The 24,252-nt window shown below is 45.4% G+C and overlaps 1 protein-coding gene across 1 annotated transcript in view; it reads right to left on the bottom strand.

Moving 5' to 3' along the window:
- The window catches only part of FBXL13 (F-box and leucine rich repeat protein 13), a 263,465-nt gene that overhangs the window by 234,952 nt on the left and 4,261 nt on the right, over positions 1 to 24,252 (bottom strand). Inside the window, exon 3 of the mRNA XM_063448155.1 lies at positions 12,841 to 12,934. Within this exon, the coding sequence (XP_063304225.1) occupies positions 12,841 to 12,934 (94 nt within the window). The remainder of the gene's footprint in view (positions 1 to 12,840; positions 12,935 to 24,252) is intronic.

Genomic DNA, 24,252 nt, shown 5'->3' with positions numbered 1-24,252 from the left:
ATCTCTATAACCTACACCCACCCCAACAGGGAGCACAAGATGGAAACCACGCTAGGCGCATAACGGAATACTTGTCCACTACGATCGCCAACATGATAAACCAAGACCCAGCGAACGCACTTGACGCTCCTCTCAGCGTGGAGGAGTTAGCGGCGGCCCTCAAAACGTCCAGGCCAGGCAAGGCCCCAGGACCGGATGGCTTCTCGTCCGGATATTATAAAGGTTTCTCCAACCTTTTGTTGCCTTGGCTGACGAAGGCGCTCAATGCGGTAGGCGAGGGTGGGAATCTAGGTGCGGAGTCCTTAGCAGCTACCATCACAGTTATGCTCAAACCAGGAAAGGACCCACTACTATGCGGCAGCTACCGCCCCATCTCTCTTTTGAACGTTGACACCAAGTTGTTTACGAAGGTCATGGCGAGCAGATTGAACCACCTTTTGCCGGACCTAATCCATGTGGACCAGACGAGCTTCATCCCGGGACGAGAGGCGAGAGACAGTACCCTTCGCCTGTTCTCCATCCAACAACACGCCAGAATGATAAAAACACGACTATTACTTCTTTCAACAGACGCGGAGAAAGCATTTGATAGGGTCGACTGGAAGTACATGCTGGCAACTTTACAGCAGATGGGATGTGGGCAGAGATTCCTAACCTGGATATCGGCACTATACAGTAAACCGCAGGCGACCGTGAGAGTCAACGGGTCCATGACCGCGGACTTCGCGATCAACAATGGTACGCGCCAGGGTTGCCCACTCTCCCCCCTTCTGTTCGCAATGTCATTGGAACCGTTACTCCAGGCGATCCGCATGAACCCGGACATCCATGGGTACACATGGCAGACTACACACCACAAGGTAGCCGCATATGCGGATGACCTTTTGTTTTTCATACAAAACCCCAGGACAACTCTCCCTAGTCTCCTCTCGGAATTCGACAAATTCGGCCGCATTTCAGGCTTCAAACTTAACCTTTCAAAATGCGAAGTCCTGAACATTACAATTCCTACGGAAGAATATATATCCCTAGGCTCGCAATTCCCCTTCACATGGTGCCATAGCAGAATTAAGTATTTGGGAGTCTGGGTAACCACGGCCCCGGAGGACTCCTACCGATTCAACTTTGACCCCCTCCTCAGGTCTGTTATAATAGACCTGAAGAGGTGGTCTCATCCTCACCTAACATGGCATGGCAGAATAGCCGTGATCAAAATGAATATCTTGCCAAGGATCCTTTACCTCATGCAGACGATTCCGCTGGCTATCCCAAGCACCTTTTTCTCCACCCTAAAAACGGCTATCATCAGGTTTGTGTGGCGCGGAGGACGTTCCAGGATCCGACATGACATCCTATGCCGTCCAAGGCACCATGGAGGGCTTGCACTTCCAGACATCAAGAAATACCATCAAGCTACGATTATGCAACGGATTCTGGACTGGCACCTTAGCCCCGTGAAGAAACAATGGGTTACATTAGACAGAGGACTAGCTGGACCGTCACTTGAAGTGGAGGTTTGGGGGAACCCAAAGGGACGGATGCTCAACGAGGAAGAAGGAAGCCCGATTCGACAGACGTTACTTGGTTGGAAATCATTGAGGAGTTCGAGCCACATCTCACCCTCCCCTAGCCCCATGATTCCACTCACGCACAACACGGAGGTCGCTGGAGGTATACCATCGGGTGCATGGCCCATTTCGAGCGACAGGGAATACATCCCTATCTACCAGGTCCTTGACAGGGGCAAATTACGTGATTTCACCTCTCTCCTAGGTACGAACCCCGGGACGCCCATCGCGGTACTTAGGTACCTGCAGTTGCAACACTACTATAACTCAATTCCGCACAGGGATCTTTTACACCGAGATCTCACCTGGTTTGAAGGCCTCTGCGACCGAGGCAACCAACTAGAGCATGCAATATCGACATTATACCAACACTTGCTAATAGGAGACTCGACCCAGGCCACCACTTTTCAACGCCAATGGGAAACCCAACTCGGAAAGACACTAACCCCAGCGCAATGGGACACGGCCTTACTTTGGCAACAGAAAAGCTCTATGAGCTCGTTTTATCAGGAGGTTAATTACAAACTGATTTCCTCCTGGTACAGGACCCCGACCGTGCTACACCGGATCTATCCATCGATCACCTCACTGTGCTGGAGATGCCAGGCGGACCGCGGATCGCTTATGCATATCTGGTGGGACTGCAGAGACATCGCTCCATATTGGGCGATGATTAAAGACGCTGTTTCCGACATCCTGGGAGACATCCCGGAATGGACCGCGGAACTAGTCCTGCTCCACATATCGACACTATCTATCCGGGCATACAAACGATCCATACTACGCCACCTACTTAACGCCGCCAAAGCAAATATCCCGGCGCATTGGAAACAACGCGACCCGCCTACTAAGAAGGAATGGATCCGAAGGGTCGAAGATATATATGAGGCGGAAGGTATGCAGGCCTCCCTGACTGGCCGTGAAACGAAACATCTGGAAATGTGGCTCCCATGGTTCACATACATCACTCGATATAGACAATCAGACACCACTCCCGCAACCTCGGGTGGAGCGGCAATGGCTGTGGGACCCACTTGACGCAGCCAGACCCCCTCCTACTTATTCTCACCCCCCCTTCCCCCCTCCCCCCTTTTTTCTCCACCTATCCCCTCTTCGCCCTCTTTCCATCCCTACAAGAATTGAGCCGGGGGACTGAGACCAGGAGGACATAAACTGGACTTTAAGGGACATAAAACTACTCATACAGCATACTACACCTTTAGGACACGTATACTCTTGACTCTCGCAGGGCTCTGACACATTCCCATACTCTGGGAACACGAGCTATACTTAGTGACACGCATTACCTCGACTTACCTTGCGATGTAGAACGGCTCAGGCCCACAGCTCAAGGCACTGACCACCTAGACATGCACCACACTCAAAACTGAGCTTATACGGATACTCACACCACCATTTAGTCATATGTACCAACACGAGCTTACTACATTATCAATGAGGACAACAGGTCACTTGCACACTGGGACAATCGCGTATCACAGGCTCTGCTGGGAGGGTTGGGGAGGGGGACCGTAATCAGTCCTGCTTACATTATGGAGATGGAGTTGCGCACCCTGGGTGCACCCAATTAGATCCTCGACTATGACTACCCCTTCTTCCATACCCCCCCAGGGACCATCCTGAGAACCTAACACTGTCCCGGGAGTTCACAGTAGACGGGGACCTGCGAGACACCTCTTAGGCCGATCCTTCGACATCCCAATCTAACGCTTTTGCCCTGCCTTGTACCTCAGGCATAGCCTACACTGCATATGTTTATGATAAGTACCAAGATTGCTGTGCCTAATAACATTATGCAACAATTCACGACGTATCATTGTATTGTGTGACACTCCCTGCTTATTCTAAACATGTCATCCTGTATGCTACCATTCTCTCGTGAACCATGTTATTATTCTATTCACCACACACTCACGATATTCTCTCTTCGTACGGAGTCCTGCGAGCCTCCATGCTGACACTAATGTTGAGACCAATACATTTTGATTTACCGTTTGCCTTACAGTTGATAGAAACCTGCGAGTTTCACTTGATTGATCATACTGCATGTCGTATATAAAATGCAATCACTTAATAAAATAAAGATTTACAAAAAAAAAAATCTAGCCTAATAAAAGTTAGTGAGGCGAACATAGAGTCCGTTTGGGTTACGTTACAATTTGGTAATCACACAGTAACTCGTGTAGGTGTGATTTATAGGCCCCCAGGACAAATAGAAGAGTTAGATAATCTACTAGTTGAGGAAATAGCTAAAATGACAATGAAGGGGGAAGTTATCATCATGGGTGACTTTAATCTTCCTGATGTGAATTGGAAAACAAAAATAGCTGCTTGTGCCAGGAGCACACATATTCTAAACTCCCTACTGGGATTGTCTCTAAAACAAGTCATTGAGGAGCCAACTCGTAAAGAGGCTATACTAGATTTAGTGTTAACAAATGGAGATTTGGTATCCGATGTTACTGTAGGTGAAAGTTTAGGATCCAGTGATCATCAGTCAGTGTGGTTTAATATAAGAACAGTGACTGAGTCACACCACACAAAAACAAAAGTTTTAGACTTTTCTAAAATTAGAATATGTGTAAAGGAGTCATTATCAGACTGGAGCAATTTAAATGGAGTCCAAGAGAAATGGGATTATTTAAAAGTTGCACTACTGAAGGCAACAGAAAATTGCATTAGGCTTGTCAGTAAAAGCAAAAAATTCAAGAAACCACTGTTGTACTCCGCAGATGTGGCCAAAATAGTAAAAAAACTAAAAGTTAGCATTTAGTAATTATAAAAACACCCAGAGTGAGGAAGACAGAAAGAGGCTAAGCAAGTTATAAGAGCTTCCAAATCACACACAGAAGAGAAAATAGCACAGTCAGTAAAAAAGGGGGACAAAACTTTTTTTAGATACATAAATGAGAAAAGAAAAGTAAAACAAGGATTAGTTAGATTAGAAACAAAAGAAGGAAGGTATGTAGAAGAGGATAAAGGTCTAGCTGACTGCCTCAATGAATATTTTTGTTCGGTATTTACAGATGAAAATGAAGGAAAGGGACCTCAGTTAAGAAAAAGGATAAATGAGTCATCTATTACACGTGAGTTTACAGAGGAAGAGGTTCTATTTCAACTCTCAAAAGTAAAGACAAATAAGTCAATGGGACCTGGTGGAATACACTCACAGCTATTAAAAGAGCTTAGTGGTGTACTAGCAAAACCATTAAAAGATTTATTTAACCAATCATTGATAACAGGAGTAGTCCCAGAAGATTGGAAGTTGGGGAATGTTGTGCCCATTCACAAGAAAGGTAATAGGCAGGAGTGGGGCAACTATAGGCCAGTAAGCCTTACTTCAGTAGTGGGGAAAGTGATAGAAACCATGTTAAAGGATAGGATTGTTGAACATCTAAAATCACATGGATTTCAAGATCAGAGACAACATGGATTTACTTCAGGGAGATCATGCCAAACTAATCTTATTGATTTTTTTGATTGGGTAACTAAAATTATAGATCAGGGTGGTGCAGTAGACATTGCTTACCTAGATTTCAGTAAGGCTTTTGACACTGTTGCACATAGAAGGCTTATCAATAAACTGCAATATTTAAGTTTGGATTCCAATATTGTTGAATGGGTAAGGCAGTGGCTGAGTGACAGGCAACAGAGGGTTGTAGTCAATGAGTATATTCGAAGCTTGGGCTTGTCACCAGTGGGGTACCTCAGGGATCTGTACTTGGACCCATTCTCTTTAATATTTTTATTAGTGATATTGCAGAAGGTCTTGATGGTAAGGTATGTCTTTTTGCTTATGATACTAAGATATGTAACAGGGTTGATGTTCCAGGAGGGATAAGCCAAATGGCTAATGATTTAGGTAAACTAGAAAAATGGTCAGAGTTGTGGCAACTGACATTTAATGTGGATAAGTGCAAGATAATGCATCTTGGACGTAAAAACCCAAGGACAGAGTACAGAATATTTGATAGAGTCCTAACCTCAACATCTGAGGAAAGGATTTAGGGGTGATTATTTCTGATGACTTAAAGGTAGGCAGACAATGTAATAGAGCAGCAGGAAATGCTAGCAGAATGCTTGGTTGTATAGGGAGAGGCATTAGCATTAGAAAGAGGGAAGTGCTCATGCCATTGTACAGAACACTGGTGAGACCTCACTTGGAGTTTTGTACGCAGTACTGGAGACCGTATCTTCAGAAGGATATTGATACCTTAGAGAGAATTCAGAGAAGAGCTACTAAACTGGTTCATGGATTGCAGGATAAAACTTACCAGGAAAGGTTAAAGGATCTTAACATGTATAGCTTGGAGGAAAGACGAGACAGGGGGGATATGATAGAAACATTTAAATACATAAAGGGAATCAACACAGTAAAGGATGAGACTATATTTAAAAGAAGAAAAACTACCATAACAAGAGGACATAGTCTTAAATTAGAGGGGCAAAGGTTTAAATATAATATCCGGAAGTTTTACTTTACTGAGAGGGTAGTGGATGCATGGAATAGCCTTCCAGCTGAAGTGGTAGAGGTTAACACAGTAAAGTAGTTTAAGCATGCTTGGGATAGGCATAAGGCTATCCTAACTATAAGAAAAGACCAGGGACTAATGAAAGTATTTAGAAAATTGGGCAGACTAGATGGGCCGAATGGTTCTTATCTGCCGTCACATTCTATGTTTCTATGATATTGTGCCTGAAAGTCTGGGAAGCTTTCCCAGGATGCGCCTTTGTAGAAATTTGCTACATGTGTGCAGCCGCTCTCAAGCCAGAGTGTGTAGTTGAAAGTGGGGTTACTAAGGTGAATACTGTACAGGGGGGTGGTTAGGGAGTGCGGGTGTCCGTTGCATAGGACTTTACATGTAGAGTCCCAAACAGTTAGAAGCAATTTAGTGCTGTGTAGCATGTCCGGCCATGGGGGTCTGGTGCTTTTCAGAGTCCAGAATATGTACTGTAGTCGTCTTTTGCAGGACCAATGGGTTTCTAGTTGCACCCACGGAGGTGTCTCGGTAGTGGAGTGTGCCGTTATGATAGAGGATAGTAAGGCTGCTTTATAATATGATCTTGCGTCAGGGAGGTTTAGACCTCCTAGTGCTATTAGTTTGTGGAGGACTCTAGTGGCTACTTTGGGTCTTTTGTCGGCCCATACGAATTTGACTATGGTTTTTTGGTGGTTGGTTAGGTAGGTATTCGGTAGTGGGATTTGTAATGTTCATAGCAGGTAGAGATATTTCGGTAGTAGTGTCATTTTAAAGGCTGCCAGACGGCCATGCCACGATATGAAGTTGCTGTTCCACAGTTGGAAAGTGCGTGTAAAGTCTTGCTCTAGTTTGGTGTAGTTCTGTTTAAATAGGGTCTGTGGATTTGGTAATGTGGATACCTAGGAACGTTATGAATTCGTCTCCCCAGTCAAAGGGGAAGTTAGTTTTAAGTGTTGCCAAGGTGTGTTTGTTCAGGTTTATGCACAAAGCTTGTGTCTTTTCTACATTGAGTTTATAGTATGACTGTTTGCCGTTTTCAATAATCTGGTCTATTAGATTAGGGAAGGAGATGTGTGGTTGTGTCAGTGTGACTAATATGTCGTCAGGGAATACATTTGTTTTGTATTCTGTATTGCCTATTTGTATCACATATATATCACGTATTGAGGTGTGAGTTCGCACAATAACCGCCAGGGGTTCCAGAGCCAGTACGTAAAGTAGCGGGGACAATGGGCACCCTTGGCGTGTCCCGTTTGTTATGTTAAATTGGTCGGATAGGTAACCGGCATTAAGGACTCAGGCAGCGGGTTTGGTGACAGAAATGTGTCTGGTATCTGGAATTTGCTGAGCACTTCGTCTAAAAACGTCCAGTTCAGTCGGTTGACTGCTTTCTCTGCGTCTAGCAAGAGAAATAGTCCTTTACCGTCGTGTTTGTGGATAGTATGCAATATGTCTAGTGCTTTCAGTTTATTTTCAGAACCTTGTCGTCCTTTGGTGAATGCCACTTGGTCGTTGTGGATTATTATTACTAGGCAAAATTTCTCAAAGTTTAAGTTCCAACATTTTAGCGAACAATTTTGCGTCCGAATTCAGTAAAGGATATGGGTCTAAATTTTGGGTGCAAGTTGGTGGCTTCGGTAGCGTGACTATGTGGGCTAGGAGGATTTCTTGTGGCATCTGCTTATTGCTAACAGCTTCGTTAAAGAGATGGGTTAGGTGTGGGGCCAATATCGTCTAAAAGTTTTTGTAATATGAGTTGGCAAATCCGTCTGGGCCTGGCGCTTTGCCATTGGGTAGAGTTTTAATGGTGCGTATTACTTGCTTTGTCTGTTTTTGGGTTAGGTGAGGTAGCTGGAATTTGGTGAGGTATAATGTTATGTCTTGTGTGGGTTGGTTTCTGTTGGTGTCTAGGTTCAAATTATAAAGGCTCGAGTAATATTGTGAAAATGTATTGCTAATGTCTGTGGGCGACATGAGTTTTCTTTTTTTCATTCTTTATTTTTGGTATGCAGGTAGGTACAACAGTACCTGTGTCGCCACAACAGCGTCAGCAGGGTCAATTATCATAGTTATAACAGTTGTGTGGCATGTTAGGTTTGCATACATGTTTAACCTCTTAACGACCGAGGACGGTTCAGGACCATCATCGGCATTTTTGCAATGCCGACCGATGACGGTCCTGAACCGTCCTAACGGTGCAATGTACTTACCCGATCGCCGTCGTTCCCCCGGCGGCGATCGGCGGTGCTCCCGTTGTGGGGAGACTGCCTGCAGCCCAGACAGACAGTCTCCCCATGGCGGATTAGGACCCCTGTGGCCATGTGATCGCTCAACAGGGCGACCACATGGTCACAATAGGTGTCCTAGTGTCTTCCTGCAGGGGGACTGTCTGTGCTGACAGGCAGTCTCCCTGCCAGTGTAAAATCATAAAAAAAAATCAAAGTTAAAGTTAACAAAAAAAATTATTATATATGTGTATAAGTGTATTTTTATATTAATATGTACATATATTAATATAAAAATACACTTATAATTAAATTACACACGTATATATATAATATATATGATAACTATATATATTGTATATATATATATATATATTATTATAAAATACAAATAATAAGTAAATTAAATTAAAAAAATTAAAAATAATAATAATTTTTTTTTAAAAAAAAATTACACATCTATATGAAATTTTATTCTAACTGTATTTTGATATTAAAATATATATATTTATATCAAAATACACTTAGAATGAAATTGTAAATATATCTATGTATATATAAATAAAAATAATACGAAATATACATATGTCCATATACAAAATTACATAAATAATTATATAAATATACACGTAGACTTCAAATATATAAATATGCATATATATTTAAATTCTACGTGCATATTTATGTAATATTTTTACATAATTAAGTAATTTTATTAATTGCAATTTGAGGGACCTGCCTGCCAACCCAGGCCGAAATTCCAGAGAATTTAATTTGCTAGCACTGTATTTTACCCTGTAACTTTCTATGACACCCTAAAACCTGTACATAGGGGGTACCGTTTTACTCGGGAGACTTCACTGAACACAAATATTAGTGATTCAAAACAGTAAAACCTATCACAGCAATGATATTGGCAGTGAAAGTGACTTTGTTTCGCATTTTTCACACACAAACAGCACTTTTACTGATGATATAATTGTTGTGATATGTTTTCCTGTTTTGAAACACTAATATTTGTGTTCAAGAAAGTCTCCCGAGTATAACAGTACCCCCCATGTACAGATTTTATAGCGTTTTTGAAAGTTACATGGTCAAATATTTTTACATTGAAAATGGCCAGGTTGGTTATGTTGCATTTGAGAGCGTATGGTAGCCCAGGAATGAGAATTACCCCCATGATGGCATACCATTTGCAATAGAAGACAACAAAAGGTATTGCAAATGGGGTATGTCCAGTCTTTTTTAGTAGCCACTTAGTCACAAACACTGGCCAAAATTAGCGTTCAATTTAGTTTTTTAGTTTTTTCACACAGAAAACAAATATGAACGCTAACTTTGGCCAGTGTTTGCGACTAGGTGGCTACTAAAAAAGACTGGACATACCCTATATTGAATACCCTGGTCTGTCTACTTTAAAAAAAAAAATGTACATGTGGGGTGTTATTCAGAGACTTTTGGCAGATAATAATGTTACAATGTCACTATTGATAAATTTGAAATAATATATGTTTTGAAATCGCAATATCCTACTTGTACCTATAACCCTATAACTTGCAAAAAAAAGAAAAAAAGCATGTAAACACTGGGTATTTTAAAACTCAGGACAATATTTTTAATCTATTTAGCAACACTTCCTGTAAAGAGAGCCCTATTTAGGCTTTCTTTATTGCAAGTTCTGTTTAATTAAGATTTTCTTATCCCCTGCTATGTTACTATCTTGCTAGACCCTGCAAGAGCCTCCTGTATGTGATTAAAGTTCAATTTAGAGATTGAGATACAATTATTTAAGGTAAATTACATCTGTTTGAAAGTGAAACCAGTTTTTTTTTTTTCATGCAGGCTCTGTCAATCATAGCCAGGGGAGGTGTGGCTAGGGCTGCATAAACAGAAACAAAGTGATTTAACTCCTAAATGACAGTGAATTGAGCAGTGAAATTGCAAGGGAATGATCTATACACTAAAACTGCTTTATTTAATGGTAAAGTAAACAAGCTATTATCAATATAATTTTGGGTACAACAACATGTTTTGTTTCTTTCTAGGCATGCATATGACTTTCCTAGGTACTTCCAGGGTTAATAATATGTTGAGTGGGTTAACAGTTATTTTTCAAGCTAGGACAACAACATTATTTTCATAGTAGGGTTAGGTAGTCGCTATGAAACAGGTTAGCAAGTTTAGTTAGAACATATCTCGTCTAGTAATGACTCTTATACTGTAGGTACCCATATCGGAGTAAGCTTGTAGTGAGTAACTTGTACGAGGTTCTGATATATGTGAACTAGCTATAACTCAATAAAAATTATTCATTAAGTTAGCTCCGGTTAGGTCACTGAGGGGAACTAAATAGATGAGTAAATGCAATCTGCTGAAATTCAACCAAGCATAAAATTAACTTTGACATATGTATATCAATATTGCCTCTTGCGGTACCGGCTGGGTATGGCTGTAAGTCCTGAGGGGGACATGGGTACCTCGCTCGAGGGCACATGGCACTGTCAGCCAATGCCTTGGCTCGGCAGAGCCATACCGTCCCTGGAGGATCTCGATTTCGCCTGGGTGCGTCTCTGTGGCAGATCAAGCTGTGGTTTTCGTCTGGCTGCTGGTTTATCCCGCTCCTTCTCGACCCAGGCTTGCTCAGAAGCTGTAAACTTGACTTCTTGGGCTTGAGGGCTCTCCATGCTGAAAGCCTGCTTGTTGGCACATCTCAGCCTGGACCGTGGGACCTTTCTGGTAGCAGATGAACGTTTGATCCGTCTCCTCTGTAGAGCGGCTCTCTGTCGGCGAGGACGGCATGCTGGGAGCAAACCTCGACAGCCTTTCAGCCCTGGTATGCACAACCGGGCGGGTGTTGGGTGTTTATAAGGTTAGAATTGTAATATAGTTTAGCCATTCTGTGTTTGGTAAATTAAACTGTTTTTAAACCATTGGCCTACTGGCAGCTAGCATTGCATACAAATATTTTGGATTTAAAAAAAAATAAAAAATGTTTTCAATCCAAGCACTGATTAGAAGCATTTGGGTCCTGATTTCAGATTACACTGCAGCATTCAATCCGACTAAAATCAGATTAGTTCAGAGACTGATTTGCAAAATACAGACATGGTTGAATACAGTAAACAGTGCATGGATTTTGCAGTTTGAATGTCCCAGTATGCAGCCAAGATGATTTCTCTCCCCCCCCACCCCACTGTTCACTGACACAAAACACAAACTGATACACACAAATAGGCTCACTGACAGACAAAACTCTACTCATACACAAGCTTACTACAGACAAACTCATTTGAATAGACACACAAGGCTCACTACAGACATGCTCACTGACACACACAAGCTTACTACAGACAAACTCATTTGAATAGACACACAAGGCTCACTACAGACATGCTCACTGACACACACAAGCTTACTACAGACAAGCTCACTGACACACACAAGCTGACTAAATATAAGCTCAGTGACACACACAAGCTCACTAAATATAAGATTACCGACACAAACATTCTCACTACCGAAAAGCTTACTGACACACACAAGCTCACTACAGACAAGCTCACTGGCACACACAAGCAGTGCCATCTTAACAGCATTATGGACCCCAGAGCAAAGCAATGCACTGGGGATCTTCCTACACAACAACTCACAGGAATAAAATTAAAATTATTGATAAAAACTAAGCTTATATTTGTTGGTACCTCCAACAAATGCAATACATCCATACAAGACATACACACAGACTGCTGAATACACGCACACACCGACTGTTGAGTACACACATACAGACTGCTGAGTACATACACACAGTACACTGAATACACACACAAAAAACACACACACACAGACTGCTGAATAAACGCACATACTGCTGAATGCACACAGGCTGCTGAATACACACACACACAGACTGATGAATACACACACACTGCTGAACACACACAGATAGACTGTTGAATGCACACAGGCTGCTTTATAAACACACTGACTGCTGAATACATACAAACTGCTGAATACACACACAGAGAGCTGAATACACCCAGACTACTGAATACACACAGACTGCAGTGAGGGGTGCAGTGTATGTGATTGTGTGTCTGAGGGGTGCAGTGTGTGAAGGGTGCTGTGTGTGTGCGTGTAAGGGGTGCCGTGTGTGACAGGTGCTGTGTGTGTGTGAGGGGTGCTTTGTGTCTGTCCAGCGACAACGGGGCAACTATGTTTAGATTGATTCCATATTTAAGCACATTTAAGCATAAAAAGCAATCTATAAGAACAGTGTTTTCAATAAATGCGTGTGAAATTTGACAGATCACCTGTATAACAACATTAAGGTCATTTGCTCAGACAATCACAGGTTATTTGTGCAAGTGGTGACCAAACCACCATCTTGCATATTGTAATGGTGAAGTTGCTATGGCAACAAAACAACCCTTTATAGCGTTATTGTTACATTTCCTATGACAATCTATTAGAAAACAAGCCATTTTCTTGATATACGCTCAAGTTGAAAAACAATAAACACACACAAATGCAAGCAGAAATTACCAACTGATCTTCATCTTGTCCAAAGAAGTATTCCAGATAACTTCCTGCCATTGCTCTTATTCTGGGTTTCTTAGATTCATCTATAAACACATCCCTGCAGACAAAATAAATGAGACATTCAAATGTAATGAGTGCAGCTTAAAGCAGAAATGTGTCGCTCTGGCATTGTAATGGAATGTTACAGACACATACATGCACACACAAACATATATATTATATACAAATAATGCAATTACAACAACCACTATAGATAGATGCCAAAGCCAAAATTACATAAAATGACCCAAAGACTATTCCCAGTTGATGGGTGACAGAAAGATACATGCTGAATTGATGCATAGTAAGATTCATGCTCTATGCAATCTGACTGTTTATTTTTTGTTGTAATGGCTGGTAGGAGAAGAGTAAATGGACATAGATACAGAAACAAAAGGACAGAGAGTACTGCAATGTAACAAGGGGTGCTACGGGAGAGTGGCATGGAGTGGCCCAAGAGTCTTGCCTCAGGCACAAATAACATTAAAGATGATGTGTCAAAATAGGTGCATCTAGATCTGCACACATAGATGATCCCAAATAATCCACAGAAAAATTATGTATACGAAAAGAGTGCACAAAAGTGCACTAAAAAAAAAAAATTATCAAAAAATCATGGTTTCATACTGTCACAGCAGCCCTGATCAGTGGTGTATTTTGGTTTTGTGTAAATTTGCCCTGCCCTCTCCTGTCAAGGCCACACCTCTTCCTGATTAAGAACCACCCCTTCCTCTTTTGACTCCACCTTTTCCTACTTCTTTTAAAGGGATACTGTAGTGCCCGGAAAACCACTGTTTTACTGGCACTATAGTTCTCTATAGTGCTCCCCTCCCTCGTGCCCGCCCCGTCACCCACTCGGCACTAAAGGGCTGTCAGGATTACAGAATGATCCAGCACATAGAATTGGATAACACAGAGGACTGATAGGTAACGTTTACCGGACCTTAGAATGGCCGGACTAACGTACCAAAGAATAGTCCAGAATAGCCGAGGTCAAGGGATCCAGAAAGAGACAACGATAAGGAAAAGCCAGGAGTCAAGGATGCCAGAAAACAGGGAAGTCAAAAACAATGCCAAAGTCAAATAACCAGAATCAATAACGCGCTCTCGGACAACCACAAGGGAAACCACGACAGGGCACTGAGCAGGATGAGAACTGGGCCTAAATACCCCTCCTCTAGATCTGATAGGCTGTAACCGGCCTTTGACCCCAAAGGCAGTTACCAGGTTCCCATTTGCATAATTGCTGCTCAGCATTAACCCTTCTGTGGATTTGGTTGCTGCTCGGCACAACTTTTCCTGTGTTGACAGTAAATGCCTTTAACCACATTTTTATAAGCGGATAAATACGTGACATTAGCCCCCACCTGAAGAACGCCCACCGGACGGGCAGGACCAGGCTTGAGAGGAAATTTGGCGTGAAAATAGCGAATCTTGCGGCCAGTATGTATATCAGATGCCGGAACCCAAGAACGATCGGCTGGTCCATAACCTTTCAAATCCACCAAGTACTGTAAAGTGCCCCGAGAAAACCTGGAATCAATTATGGAGGAGACCTCATACTCTTCCTGTCCAGAAACAACTAAGGGAGGAGGAGGGACACTTGAAACAGTATATTTATTGCAAACAAGAGGTTTGAGAAAGGGCACATGAAAGGTAATAGGAATTTTCAAGGAGGCCGGAAGGGCCAAAGAGTACGCAACAGGATTGATCCTACGAAGGACACGAAAAGGTCCAAGGAACCTAGGAGCAAATTTCATGCTAGGGGCGGAGCCTGATGTTACGAGAAGATAACCAAACCCTCTCACCTACTTGGTAAACAGGGTTGGCACCTCGACGTGTATCAGCATAATGCTTAAAACGGTCAGCAGCAGTACCCAGAGCAGATTGAACTTTAACCCAGGTATCACGGATGGAAGCCAGATGGTCATCCAAAGCAGGAATAGCCGTATCAGAAAAAACAGCCGGTAGGGCAGCAGGATGCCGGCCATTATTAACAAAAAAATGGACTATGCCCAGAGGAGTTATGGTCAGCATTGTTCCTAGCAAACTCGGCCCATGGTAGTAATTCGGACCAATTGTCTTGAGTGCTATTAACGAAACAACGCAAATATAATTCCAAGGACTGGCTAGCCCTCTCAGCTGTACCATTGGTCTGGGAGTGGTAAGAGGATGAAAAAGACAATTCAATCCCTAATTGTTTATTGAAGGCCCTCCAAAACCGAGACACAAACTGAGAACCTCTGTCAGATACTATATTGTGAGGAATGCCATGCAGAGGAACAATTTCTCGTATAAAGATTAGTACCAGGTCTTGAGATGACAGCAATTTATTCAGAGGAATAAAATGAGCCATTTTAGAAAAACGGTCCACAACCATGAGAATGGTGGTATAACCGTTAGAACTAGGAAGTTCAACAATGAAGTCCATGGACAAGTGGGACCATGGGACCTCAAGAATAGGAAGAGGTTGTAACAAGCCACAAGGGAGTTTATGAGGCACTTTGGAAACCGCACAAATAGAACAAGTCTGCACATATTCCTTAACATCCTTCCTGAGTGAATCCCACCAGAATGACCTCATGATAGCAGAAGTGGATTTATTAATACCTGGGTGACCAGCAGACACAATGTCGTGAAACACCTTCATGATATTAACCCTTTCCCCCAATGGAATGAACAGTTTGTCCTGAGGTTTACCGCAGGGCGCCTGAGACTGAGCCTCCATGATGGAGCCAAGCAGTGGAGAGGACAATGAAAGGACATTGGACGCAATGATACATTCCGGGGGAATGATATGGGACATTTCTTGCTCAAGTATAGCCTCAGTATCAAACTGCCTGGACAAGGCGTCGGCCTTGACATTTTTAGAACCAGGTCTGTAGGTGATAAGAAAATTAAAGAGAGAAAGAAATGAGACCACCTAGCTCGTCTAGAAGATAATCGCTTAGCATCTCCTATGTAAGCCAGGTTTTTGTGATCAGTAATGATCAAAAGGGGGTCCTTGGAACCCTCTAAAAGATGTTGCCACTCCTTGAGAGCTAGAATAATGGCCAACAATTCTCTATTGCCAATATCATAATTGCACTCAGCAGGAGACAACTTTCGAGAAAAGTAACCACAAGGATGTAACAGAGTTTCCTGGCTCTCCCTCTGGGAGAGAACTGCCCCTACCCCTGTCTCTGAAGCATCAACCTCCAGTATGGTGGAGTACTGGTGTCAGGATGTATCAATATGTCGGCTGAGGCAAACCGCTGTTAGAGAGTTTCAAAGGCTTCAATTGCCTCCTTAGACCATATCGTACAACAAGCCCCCTTGCGTGTCATATTGGTGATGGGGGCTATTACTGAAGAAAATCCCTTTATAAATCTTCTGTAATAATTGGCGAAACCAATTAACCTTTGAATGGCTTTCAACCCAGTGGGTAAAGGCCACTGTAGAACAGACTCTAGTTTTTTAGGATCCATCTGAAACCCGAGGCAGAAATATTATATCCTAAAAACTGTACTTCAGACTGGTCAAAGATACATTTTTCCAATTTACAATAAAGTTGTTTTTTTAACAAGGTTTGCAGAACTTGTTTAACATGATCGTGGTGAGACTGGAGGTCAGGAGAATAAATAAGGATATCATCCAGATAGACCAAGACAAACGAGTAAATGTAATCCCTGAGTACATCGTTAATGAAATCTTGGAAAACCGCTGGAGTATTGCACAACCCGAATGGCATCACTAGATATTCATAGTGTCCACTTCTGGTATTAAATGCAGTCTTCCACTCGTGGTTTTCCATGATTCTCACTAAATTGTAAGCGCTTCTAAGGTCAAGCTTAGTAAACACTTTAGCACCCTGGAGTCTGTCAAATAATTCAGCAATAAGAGGAATGGGGTAGGCGTTCTTAAAGCGGCACTGTCATGCCGAATTCCGTTTTTTTTTTAACCCCCCTCCCGCCTCAACTACATCCAATCGACCCCCTAGTCATCCCCAAATGCCCCTATGCCCGCCACATTACCTATTTTTTATTCTTTATTTTCTGCCCCGATCTATATTCAGGGCGCCGCCATCTTTGTGTGGGTAGGTGAAGTCCCTGTGGGACACGTCATCTGCCCACACTAGATAGACTGTGAGATTCCCGCACATGCCCAGTGAAACACCTGGACATGCGAACGGGAATTTCACCTATTCATTCATTCATCAGACAGACGAATGAATGAATAGAAAAAATCAGACGAACAAACTAACACTGTGTATCAGTGTTCGTTTGTTTGTTCGGTTTATTACAAGGAGGGAGCTACCGGCGTGCAGCTCCCTCCTTGCAATATGTAAAGACAGAAGCGGCAGGGAGCAGTGCTCCCCACCACTTCATAAGCCCCCCAGGTCCCCCCTCACTCTATGGGGGTCAATATGACCCCCATAATAGCATAAGGGAGATTCAAATCTCCCCAATGCCCCTACTCGCTATACCGCGAGTAGGGGCATGTCCACTAAACAGTGAGCAGCCTGTGGCTGCTCACTGTAAAAAAAAAAAAAGGGTAATAAGGGGGGGGACGGGGGACCTACTGTCCTCCCCCGCCGGCCCCCACCCCTGGACGGCGGGTGGGGGCCATAATAGTAATAAGGGGGGGGGGGGACACCTACTGTCCTCCACCCCCCGGCCCCCACCCCTGGGCGGCGGGTGGGGGCCATAATAGTAATAGGGGGGGGGACCTACTGTCCTCCACCCCCCGGCCCCCACCCCTGGGCGGCAGGTGGGGGCCATAATAGTAATAGGGGGGGGGGGACCTACTGTCCCCCCCCCCGGCCCCCACCCCTGGGCGGCGGGTGGGGGCCATAACAGTAACAAGGGGGGGGACCTACTGTCCTCCCCCCCGGCCCCCACCCCTGGGCGGCGGGTGGGGGCCATAATAGTAATAAGGGGGGGGGATTGGATGGCTTGAAATCAATCCAATCACAGTGCTCTGTGTCATTTTACAAGCGTGGGAAAGTGCTTGTAAAATGACACAGAGCACTGTGATTGGATGGCTTGAAATCCATCCAATCACAGTGCTCGGTGTCATTTTACAAGCGTGGGAAAGTTCTTTGGAACTTTCCCACGCTTGTAAAATGACACAGAGCACTGTGATTGGATGGATTTCAAGCCATCCAATCACAGTGCTCTGTGTCATTTTACAAGCGTGGGAAAGTTCTTTGGAACTTTCCCACGCTTGTAAAATGACACAGAGCACTGTGATTGGATGGATTTCAAGCCATCCAATCACAGTGCTCTGTGTCATTTTACAAGCGTGGGAAAATTCTTTGGAACTTTCCCACGCTTGTAAAATGACACAGAGCACTGTGATTGGATGGATTTCAAGCCATCCAATCACAGTGCTCTGTGTCATTTTACAAGCGTGGGAAAATTCTTTGGAACTTTCCCACGCTTGTAAAATGACACAGAGCACTGTGATTGGATGGATTTCAAGCCATCCAATCACAGTGCTCTGTGTCATTTTACAAGCGTGGGAAAGTTCCAAAGAATTTTCCCACGCTTGTAAAATGACACAGAGCACTGTGATTGGATGGATTTCAAGCCATCCAATCACAGTGCTCTGTGTCATTTTACAAGCGTGGGAAAATTCCAAAGAACTTTCCCACGCTTGTAAAATGACACAGAGCACTGTGATTGGATGGATTTCAAGCCATCCAATCACAGTGCTCTGTGTCATTTTACAAGCGTGGGAAAGTTCCAAAGAATTTTCCCACGCTTGTAAAATGACACAGAGCACTGTGATTGGATGGATTTCAAGCCATCCAATCACAGTGCTCTGTGTCATTTTACAAGCGTGGGAAAATTCCAAAGAACTTTCCCACGCTTGTAAAATGACAAAGAGCACTCTGATTGGCTTAAACCCACCAATCAGAGTGTTCTTAGGCTAATTGCAGGGCAGGGCAAGGCTTTATAAGCCTTGCCCCGCCCTGCGGAGCTCAGTCTGCGCGGAGCCCTCCATGGGTGAAGATGGATTATTTTTTTGTGCGCTCGGGTTTTTTCTTTTTCGTCGGGTTTTTTTTTTTTGCGCTCGGGTTTTTTATTTTATTTTTAGTTCGACGGCTATGATGGTTTTTTATTTGGCCTTTTTTGGGGCTGAAGAATGAAGATTTTAGAAAAAAGAAGACGTCGAATGGTAAGTTTAATTTTACTTTACAGGTTAGCAATTTTATTCCCCCCTCACTATTTTTTAGGGTGAGGGGGGTAGGTAGGGGCATTTTTTATTTGGGTGGGGGGTGGGTGGCTAGGGGCTTGGGCACCCCTAGTCACCTTGATGGGGGGGGGGGATTTACTTAGTGCCCCCACCCGCCGCCCAGGGGTGGGGGCCGGGGGGGGGCAGTAGGCCCCCCCCCTTATTACTATGATGGCCCCCACCCGCCGCCCAGGGGTGGGGGCCGGGGGTGGGAGGACAGTAGGTCCCCCCCCCCTATTACTATTATGGCCCCCACCCGCCGGCCAGGGGTGGGGGCCGAGGGGGAGGACAGTAGGTCCCCCCCCCACTACTATTATGGCCCCCACCCGCCGCCCAGGGGTGGGGGCCTGGGGGGGGAGGACAGTAGGTCCCCCCCCCCTATTACTATTATGGCCCCCACCCGCCGGCCAGGGGTGGGGGCCGGGGGTGGGAGGACAGTAGGTCCCCCCCCCTATTACTATTATGGCCCCCACCCGCCGCCCAGAGGTGGGGGCCGGGGGGGGGAGGACAGTAGGTCCCCCCCCCTCTTATTACCATTATGGCCCCCACCTGCCGGCCAGGGGTGGGGGCCGGGTCTTTCAGCCTTTCAGTAGATAGCTCCCTGATACCGTGGGAATTAGGGAGTTATCTACTAAGCGGCTGTAAGATGCAGCCACAGCAATGAATAGGATCGGAGTTTCATTCATTTGAATAAAATTCCGATCCGAACAAAGTACCGAATTGCATCCTAACACCAATGGAGAAACAGTGCTCATTCTGTTAGGATGCAATTCGGCAGTTTTGCCGGCGTTCTGTCTAAGTGACAGGACTTTCGGCAATACTGACAGGAAGCATTGTGGGAACAGGGAGGAACGCTAGGGATCATGGGAAAATTGCTCTGACCAGCGGAAATGAAGCACACTTTGCTCCTCCGCTGGTCAGAGCTGGTCAAGCGGAGGAATCCTCCATAAGACAGAGTCCCTACTTTGTCTTATGATTTTAAAGAAAACTAAAGAAGAATGGAAGAAATGAATAACAGATCCCGAGAGAGGGGGAGAAGAGGAAGAGATTGAGGAAAGGTAAGTTCGGCATGACAGTGCCGCTTTAATGGTGATTTTGTTCAATGCCCTGTAATCGATACATGGGCACAACTCACCATACTTTTTAGATACAAAAAAGAATCCTGCACCAGCAGGTGAGGATGATTTTCGTATATGGCCTTTATTCAATGAATCTTTACTATATTCCTCCATAACACTACTCTCCTGAGGAGATAAAGCATAGACTGCTCCCTTAGGTGGCATAGCACCTGGTAGTAAGTTAATGGAACAGTCATCAGGGCCGGACTGGGAACTAAAAGCAGCCCTGGAAAAAATTCTATACCAGCCCAACAATGCGCGCGGCAGCACAGGCGAAAATGCATCACCCCCAAACACACACACAAAAAATGCATCACTGCCAAACACACACACAAAAAATGCATCTTCGCTTGTTTTCTTGTGTTGCTTATTCCCTCTTTTGATTTTTTTTTTAACTCGTTTAGTGTATCTTGTCTCTAATTTTTCTCCTGTCTCTTAGAACCCCCCTTATGTGTCTTTTAACTCCCTCGTGTATCTTTTACTTCATCCCAGCCTGTGTGTCTCTTTTTACCCTTCTCCAGCCCTCTCTATGTCTCTTCCCCATCGCCTTTTGTGTGTGTCTATGTCCCCCCCAGCAAACCTTCTGTGTGTCTCTTTGTTTTCCCCAGTCCCTCTGTGTGCATATTTTTCCCCCAGCCCAGCTTTGTCCCCCACAAACCTTTGGTATGTCTCTTTGTCCCCCAGCAAACCTTCTGTGTGTCTCTTTGCCTTCCCCCAGTCCCTTTAAGTGCCTCTTTCTTCCCGCAGACCCTCTGTGTGCCTCTTTCACCCTCTGTCTCTTTTTCCCCCCTCCGCCTGTTTCTCTCTCTTCCTCCTCTGTCTCTTTCTCCTCCTCCGTCTCTTTCTTCCCCCTCCCCCTGCCTCTTTCTTCCTCCTCTGTCTCTTTCTCTCCCTTCCTCCTGTGTCTCTCTCTTACCCCTCTTTCTCCCCCACTACCCCTCTGTCTCATTCTCCCCTGTGTCTCTTTACCCCCCTCCCCCTGTGTCTCTCTTACCCCTCTTTCTAACTCTCCCTCCTCTGTCTCTTTCCCTCCCTTCCTCCTGTGTCTCTCTTTCCCCTCTTTCTCCCTCACTCCCCTTCTGTCTCTCTCTTCCCGCTCTTTCTCCCCTACTAGCTCTCTGTATCACTCTCCCCTGTGTCTCTCTTCTCCACCTCCCACTATTTCTCTCCTTCACCCACTGAGACTGACCTTGTCTGAAATCAGATCTAGAACGGCAGGGACAGCAATGTGATGTTGTCTCTCTCTCTCCATCATGCTCCCATGCGGTTCCCACAATTCCCTGCATGGACACATCATAGAGTAATTACTACTCTATGGTGTGGCTGTGCTGGGAATTGTGGGAACCGCATGGGAGCATGGTAGTTAGCTCCGCCCCATCCTCATTCCTCCAATGCTTACTGACAGCTGCACGCCTGTCAGTATCCGTGAGTGTGCCGCCAGACCCAGTGGCGGATCCAGAGCCTGATCTCGGGAGGGGCACTTATAGATTATTTTAAAAAAATAATCCTGGCACAATAACCACTACAGCTCAGTGTAGTAGTTTTGGTGCCAGTAGTGCCAGGATCCCACCCCAGAGTAAGTAGTCATACCGTTTAAGAACAGTTTGACAACTTACCTGGGGTCTGCTGGGATATAGGGCATAGGAGAAGTGGTGTGTGTTAGGGGTGAAGTGTGTGTGTGAAAGGTGCAGTGTGTGTGTCAGCGGTGAAGTGAGTGTGAGTGCGTAAGGGCGGCAGTGTGTGTTAGGGGGCAGTGTGTGTGTGAGGGTGGCAGTGTGTGTATGGGGGCACTGTATGTCTGTGTGGAGCAGTGTGTGTATGGGGGGGCACTGTGTGTATAGGGGGGTCGTATGTGTGTGGGGCAATGTGTGTATGGGGGGCAGCAGTGTGTGTAGGGCACTGTATGTGTCTGTGTGTGTATGGGTGTGCAGTGTGTGCAGGGCAGTGTGTGTATGGGGGCAGTGTTTGTGGGGCGGTGTGTATGGGGACAGTGTGTGTATGGGGGCAGTGTTTGTGGGGCAGTGTGTGTTTGTGGGGCAGTGTGTGTATGGGGACAGTGTGTGTATGGGGGCAATGTGTATGGGGGCAGTGTTTGTGTGTATGGGGGCAGTGTTTGTGTGTATGGGGGCAGTGTTTGTGTGTATGTGGGGGCAGTGTTTGTGTGTATGTGGGGACAGTGTGTGTGTATGTGGGGGCAGAGTGTGTGTATGTGGGGGCAGTGTGTGTGTGTATGTGGGGGCAGTGTGTGTATGTGGGGGCAGTGTGTGTATGTGGGGGCAGTGTGTGTATGTGGGGGCAGTGTGTGTATATGTGGGGGCAGTGTGACTCCCCCTCACCTCCCCTAATACACAGTTGACCTACCCCTCCCCAATACACATTTGACCTCCCCCAATACACAGTTGACCCCCCTCCCCAATACACATTTGACCTCCCCTCATACACAGTTGACCACCCCTCCCCTCATACACATTTTACCTCCCCCCTCACCTCCCCTAATACACAGTTGACCTACCCCTCCCCAATACACATTTGACCTCCCCCAATACACAGTTGCCCCCCCTCCCCAATACACATTTGACCTCCCCTCATACACAGTTGACCACCCCTCCCCTCATACACATTTTACCTCCCCCCTCATACACATTTTACCTCCCCCCCCTCATACACAGTTGACCCCCCTCCCCTCATACACATTTTACCTCCCCCCTCCCCTCATACACATTTTACCTCCCCCCCCTCCCCTCCCCTGATACACAGTTGACCCCCCTCCCCAATACACATTTGACCTCCCCTAATACACAGTTGACCCCCCTCCCCTAATACACAGTTGACCCCCCTCCCCTCATGCACATTTTACCTCCCCCCTCCCCTCATACACAGTTGACCCCCCTCCCCTAATACACAGTTGTCCCCCCCTCCCCTCCTCTCCCCTGATACACAGTTGACCACTCTAATGCATTACTGACCCCACCATCCCCCAAATGCAAAACACAATAGGTCCCCCAAGCCATTCTTACCTGCTGTACTACACGATGCAGCTCAATGGTGCAGTCATTGACTGTAGAACCGCCGCCGCGCAGCCGCCGGATGTGACGTCATATGCCGCTCACATCCGGCGGCTGACAGGAAAAATCTGTGCGCCCCCTCAGTTCCAGCCTCCTCTTACAGCAAGCCGCAGTAGCGGCCGGCGGCGCGGTTGCGGCTGAGTCCGCGGCCGCATAGACCAACAGGCTAAATATAATTTTTTCTCTTGTGGCTGAAAGTGCAGCCATATCTCAAAGCGGCCCCAGGGCCGGCGGCCTACCGGGAAATATCCCGGTATCCCGGTAGGCCAGTCCGGCCCTGACAGTCATATGGTCTGTGAGGAGGTAGAGTATTAGACTGAGTCTTGCTGAATACTTCTTTAATGTCTTGGTATTGTATAGGGATATCGGGATTTTGAGGTGTACTAGTGGGTAATTCAATAGTGCCCACTCTTTTGGTGACATGCAATATGCATATTTCATTACAATCCTTACCCCATTCTAATATTTCCCCATTAGCCCAGTCAATATGAGGGTTATGCTTGCTAAGCCATGGGAATCCTAATATAATGGGACAAGAAGGAGATGCAATCACCTGAAATGTACCATATTTTTCGCTCCATAAGACGCACTTTTTTCCCCCTCAAAAGTGAGGGGAAATGTCTGTGCGTCTTATGGAGCGAATGTGAAGGTTTACTTACCTGTCTTGTAGCGAGAGCCGGCTTAACAGCGCGCAACGCGGTACAGGAACTTCAATTTCAGGTTCCGGTTTCTGGCGGGACTGAAAGGAAGTGCGCACACTAAGTACAAGACAGGTAAGTAATTATGGGACAAGGGGGGGGGGGGGAGAAGACTATGGGAGGGGAGGAAAAGACTATAGGAGGGGAGGAAAAGACTATGGGAGGGGGAGGAGAAGACTATGGGAGGGGGAGGAGAAGACTATGGGAGGGGGAGGAGAAGACTATGGGAGGGGAGGAGAAGACTATGGGAGGGGAGGAAAAGACAACGGGAGGGGG

Source organism: Pelobates fuscus, chromosome 3 (assembly GCF_036172605.1).
Source record: "Pelobates fuscus isolate aPelFus1 chromosome 3, aPelFus1.pri, whole genome shotgun sequence".
NCBI lineage: Eukaryota > Metazoa > Chordata > Amphibia > Anura > Pelobatidae > Pelobates > Pelobates fuscus.
This window is presented reverse-complemented; position numbering and strand designations above follow the sequence as displayed.